Here is a 5,670-nt window from a genome sequence, read left to right as displayed (position 1 = left end):
TTTTTAAAAGGAGATTTGGGTCATCACTCTGAGATATGCCTGTAACATTAATTCCAGGAGAAGGTCTTCTAAATGTTTCCCTAGACCAGGTGATGGACAGCTTGCTACCAGCAGCCTCACTGCTCCTGGGCTACAGCACAGCTAGCAGGACACCTCGGTGAGGGAGGGAGGTGGAGGGTCACAGGTGTAGACAGAGGCCTGAGGCTGTAGGGTTGAGATGGGGTCTCTACAGGAGGATAAAGGGGTACAGAGAGGCAGTGGTGAATAGGCAAAGCACTGCACCAGGAGTTTGCAAAATAAGTCTAGGTGCACTGACTTGAAGGGAGGCCTAAGATTCGATAGGCAGCAAAACACCTGCAATCTGGGTTTCTCCCCAGAGAAGAAACCCTGGGGCCTTAACACCAGCACACCTTCAAAGGGCCAAGTGGAGCCCTGGGGAGAATGCAGATATGTGGAAAGGGGTTTTCTCCAGGCTTTAAAAACAAACCTACATCAACCCTTGGGATGGTCCACCCATTTGTATGTAAAGTTTACCTCAAAATGTGAAAAGGAACCGTAAAGAACATTGAGCTCTGGTTAACGGTACACACGCTGAAAGGTTACCGGACAAGTACACTGATATGTGCAACTTCGTTTGAAATGCATTTAAAAAAATAAGATGAGTTGATTGATGGAGGCGTGAGTAGATAGACAGATATGTGACGGAGTGAGCATAGTGAAAGGGAAACTGTAGAACTGGCAAGACGGGTCGGTGTGTGTTCACTGTAAAATTATTTCACCTTTGATACGTCTGAAAATGTTTACAATCAAATATTGGGAAAAGCAGCACCTCCCCCCTCCAATAAAATAAAACCTGCAACCAGCCAGGGCCTCCCTCCCTCTTCCTCTAAATAATTTCCAGACCTGTTTATGTTTTATGTCAGCCAAAGGGGGAAAAAGAACCTTGAGGAAAATATTCAAGGGATAAAATCGGCAATGACACTTTAATATAGATTTGTGGCTCTCTGGCCCTACAGCCAGAATACACATTTATTAGCCATAAATAAAGCACACAGAAACCATAAATTAATCAGACCCCAGACCTGAATTTCACCATGTCAAGAATGGGAATGCACTTTTTTTCTTTTTCTTGGTCATTTACAACAGACTCTGACATCATTTTTTTCTCTTTTTAAACAATAGTACAACTCTCTGGTTCTCCGTTAAAACTACATGGTTTTACACCGAGTCACTCACACAATTTTTTTTTTAAAGACTTCCCTGCAAAACAGCAATGGAGAACAACAATAACAAAAAGTCAATATGCAGGTGCTTAAAGAAGCAGGAGTCTACACAGTAGTGGAAACCGGAGGGTTTTTTGTTTTTTACTTTTTATCTTTTCCTCTTTCCCTCCTTATACAGAATGGTAGGTATCCGCGTGGCCCATCTGTTTGGGAGGGAAGGGCTGCAGAGGGTGAGGGGAGACTGCTGTCCTGGGGTGGGGGTATAATGGATTTCTAACCCGTCCATCTCTCCAACATCTCCTCCCTAAAGTTTCAGCCCCACTTTCTTCCTCTTACTATCCTTGCTCCTGGGCCACAGCCAGCCAGGCCTGCAGCCCTTCTTCTTAAGAGGAGTTCATAATGGGCCGGGAGTACACCCCCTGGTAGTAGGAGGTGTCTGCGGCCAGAGGTGAGGCATCCAGGCCCGCTTTGTTCGTGACCGGGCCCATGGCCAGGCTGCCGGGCATGGGAGAACCGTAGCCAGGGTAGTGCATCACCTGTTCATAGGCCTTGAGGTCCATTTTGTGGGGCTGGTGGTGGTGGTGGCTGTGGTGGTGTTGTTGCTCCGAGGACATAAGGTTGTTGATGGAGAAGGGGTGGTTGAAGGCGTAGTGGTGTTCCGGCTTAAGGTGGGCCTCAGGGGGCAGGCCTGGATGGTGGGGCGGGCCCAGCAGGTGGGCCGCGGCCTGCTGCTGCTGCTGCCCTGGCGAAGGCGCTGGCTCCGGGGGGCTCAGCGCTGCGGCTGGCGTCCCCTTTAGATCCCCCAGGGCCCCTCGCTTGTGCTCCTGGCATGGGGAAGCGCTCGAGTGGGGCGACTCAGTGCCCGCCGGACCCTCAGAGGCCTGCCCGGCGGCCTCCCCCAGCTGACCCTGAGAGGCCTGGGTCCCGGCGGCCGCCTTCTTGCTCCCGCCCGACGCGCCTGCGGCCTCCTTCAAAGCCAGCTGCTTCTCGCACTTGAAGCGTTTCTGGCGGCGCAGGTAGCAGCCGTTCTCGAACATGTTGCCCGAGTCGGGATGCAGGGTCCAGAAGGAGCCCTTGCCGGGCTTGTCGGGCGAGCGCGGCACTTTGAGGAAGCAGTCGTTGAAGGAGAGCGAGTGGCGGATGGAGTTCTGCCAGCGCTGCTGGTTCTGCCGGTAGAAGGGGAAGAGGTCCATGATCCACTGGTAGATCTCGCTCAACGTCAGCATCTTGTTGGGGCTCTGCTGGATGGCCATGGTGATGAGCGAGATGTACGAGTAGGGCGGCTTGGCGTGCGTGTAGCTGCGCCTGTAAGTCTTGGGGTCGCGCGCGCGGCTCAGGCCAGCCTGCCCGTACATGGGGCTCATGGAGTTCATGTTGGCGTAAGGGGCCAGACCGCCCATGGTTCCGGCCGCTTGCCCTCCGAGCGGGCTCAGGCTCGGACTCAGGTGTGGCCCCATGCCCGCCACGCCGGCCGCCCCGGCCGAGCCACCCATGCCCGCCATGGCGCCCGCGCCGGGGGACATGCCTGCCAGGGACGGGCTCATGCCCGCGCCCACGTACGAAGACATGTTCATGGAGCCGGCGCTCATGTTGCCGGAGCCGCTGCCCATGGCGGCTGCCGACATGCTCATGTAGGTGTTCATGCCGTTCATCCCCAGGCCGGCGTTCATGTTGCTCACCGAGGAGTAGCCCTGCGAATAGAGCCGGGAGGGAGGCGCACAGGTTAGCACCGCAGCTTCAGCGTGCCCTGACCTCCCACTCTCCCACCAGCGCGGGTCCCTGCCTTGGAAAGGCCTCCGGAAGCCCTTCCCTCGCTCGAGTCACCGGCCTGGACGCTGAGTCCCTTCCCTCAGAGCGCGCCGGGATAGCCCTTGGGGAAGCGGCGAACCGGCTACTGCTCTGTACCGGCGGCCCATTCCTAGTCCTTCTGCCCCTTGCCCAGATTCTGCAACAGGGGTCCTCTGGAGCACCCCCACGCCAGGCACCCGAGATCTCTCCCCGCCCCAGAACCTCTCAAACTCTCCGGCCAGCAGAAAGAGCTGGCGCCCGGGCTCGGAATCTCGGGACGCCACCTCCGGCCCCAGTGAACAACCTGCCGGGCACAGCACAGGGCTCCTGGGGAAGCCTTGAGCGGAGACTGTCCCAAGCGCCCCTCCACTCGACCTTCCTCCCAGGCCCGCCTCCCTGGCCCAGGGGAACAGAAACGTAGTGCCTGCGTGGAGTCTGGGGCTAGCTCGAGTCACTAGATGGTGGTTGGGAGGGGGCCGCGAACTGAACAACACGCAGCTGTGCTTTGCAGCCACAAACTTTTCTTTTTGTCCCCGCTTCTTTGCCACCACCTCACCCCCCAGCTCCTACCCACCTTCTCCACTCAGCTCCCCACCCCCTCGCCTGCCTACCTCCCAACCCCTCCCCAGCCGCGCGCTGCCAAACAGAACTCTGTTAGGATAGTGTGTGGCTCGGCCACGAAGAGGATTTGGAGGCGCCGCAAGTCAATATTTGATCACAAAGTTAATATTATCTCAAGGCTAACAGTGTGTCGTATAAAAAAGAGACCCATTTGAGTCGAACGAGGGAGGTAAAGGAGGGTGCCCGGAGCGACTGGGGGAGGGGGCAGGGGCCGGCGGGGAAGCGGTTCCGAGGTTGGGGAAGGCGCACACGCCGCCGCCCCGCTGCCCGCTGGACGAGGCTAGTGCCTACCTCGGGCTCGGCATAGTAGCTGCTCCAGTCGGACGGCTCGTGCCCTTCCATCTTCACCGCTCCCAGCATACTGGAAGCCGAGTGCATGGCAGTTTAAAATTTAACAGCCACAACAAACGACCAAGCAGTCCCCCTCACCCCCACCCTCTTTAAAAAAAAAAAAAAAGTCAGCCCGGCACCGTCCCTCCCACCCTCCTCGCGTTCCTTCCTCGCGGCTCCACTCCCTCTCTTCGCGGCCGGAGGCGGTAGTTGGTTGTGGGCGGGAGGAGGGGGCCTCGCAGGGGCGGAGGCCGAGGTGAGCCCCGCTGCTGGGAGGGAGCGCCCGCCGTCGCCGCCGCCGCTGCGCTCGCCGGCTGCCGGGTGGAGGCCGAGTGGGCAGTGCCGCCCAGCTGCCCGGAGGCGGCGGGAAGCGCGCGCGGGCGGGGCAGGCGGAGGAGGAGGAGGAGGAGGTGCGGCCCGCCGAGCGGGCAAGTGCCGCAGTGACGTGGGCGCCGGGTGATATAGCGCGGCGCGCCGGGGCGGCCTCCAATCCCCAGACCCGGGCAGCCCATTTGAATAATCAGCTCACACCTAGGTGAGAGGAGCCCGCCGGCGCCCGCACCTGCCCCGCGCGCGGTCGGTAGAGGGGAGCGCGGCGGACTGCCGGCGCACGGAGCTCCGTGGTCGCCTCCGTATTCTCCCGGACCCAAGGGGATTTCTGGAACTGGGAAGGGAGCTGGGATCGGGCCACCCGGGAGCAGCCTAGAACTCTGGCCCCGCTGGGCCGCCAGTGCCTTGCGCCAGAGTGTGGGCGTCAGAAGGCGCGGGCGGCTCCTGTGCCCCGCTTCCCCTCCCTAGACCTTGGTAAAAGCCGGATTTAGTTATCCCCGGTTTCTTCGCCCTCAGTGCGCCTTCCCAGTGAGAAAACATCGAACAGTGACAGAGCCAGTTTGCAAAGCGCTGTCTTACTTAGAAAAACTGTGCGCACACCTTTACCTTAGTGGCCGCGGCTCCGCGAAGGCCCCTCCCAGTTACAGCTGAGATCCGCCGTAGCCTCTGCAGGCGCGCGCGGCACGCATGGTCCGGCCCCTTCGGCTTTCCGCCTTCGAGCCCGGCCTCAGGCGACGCGCGGAGCCGCAGCCAGCCCGCGGGAGCTCTGCCAGCTGCAGCCGACGGTTGGGAGGCTGCGATTTGTCTCTGACGTTCAGACCGGCTTGTTTCAAGGTTACTTTTCAGTTACAACTGAGGTGCCCACAGCATTTCGTAACTAAAACAAACAGGACGGGAGGTTGGGGAAGAGGCCTAAAAGAATCGATAATGAGACGTATGAGATCGACTTCAGGAAGGTCTCTGTCCTTTCAGCGCTCCAGAGGGGCTGTTTTATAAAAACTAGAAATCCCTACAATCGTAGGCTTCTCTTTTATCTCCCCCTCCCACTTTCTAGGTCCAAAAATTGTCATCTCTCCTGTGTCGGCCACCAAGACCTCGGTGAACCCAGACCGGGGCGGGGGCGGGAGTGTTACAGGTGTCTGGACGTGGAAGCCCTTGGTACTGAAATCCTGGCTAGACCCGGGGATCCCCTTCCCCTCGGAAATAGTGGACGCCGGACCTAAGGCCCACCTGTCCGGAGCTGGGGTGGAGGGTGGCGGAGGACAGTGGCAAGTGGCATTCAGGTTACTGAGCATTGAGAGCAGCAGCACTGGCTGAGGGGTAGGGCTGGAAGGGGGAGCCAGGAGGGAGCGGCAGATGCAGAAGAAGCCTCCCCTCC

At 58.9% G+C, this 5,670-nt stretch overlaps 1 protein-coding gene across 1 annotated transcript; it reads right to left on the bottom strand.

The window, feature by feature from the left end:
- Nucleotides 1-1,123: 1,123 nt before the first annotated feature.
- Nucleotides 1,124-4,187, bottom strand: FOXA2 (forkhead box A2). Its single transcript, XM_004376420.2, has 2 exons — nt 3,924-4,187; nt 1,124-2,914 (listed from the first exon to the last, which is right to left on the bottom strand). The coding sequence occupies exons 1-2, from the start codon at nt 4,008-4,010 to the stop codon at nt 1,607-1,609; spliced, it is 1,395 nt and encodes a 464-aa protein (XP_004376477.1). The 5' UTR covers nt 4,011-4,187; the 3' UTR covers nt 1,124-1,606.
- Between the last annotated feature and the right edge of the window lie 1,483 nt (nt 4,188-5,670).

This window comes from Trichechus manatus, unplaced genomic scaffold (assembly GCF_000243295.1).
Source record: "Trichechus manatus latirostris isolate Lorelei unplaced genomic scaffold, TriManLat1.0 scaffold00042, whole genome shotgun sequence".
NCBI lineage: Eukaryota > Metazoa > Chordata > Mammalia > Sirenia > Trichechidae > Trichechus > Trichechus manatus.
The sequence above is the reverse complement of the archived record's forward strand: the minus strand, read 5'-3'. Positions and strand labels throughout refer to the sequence as shown.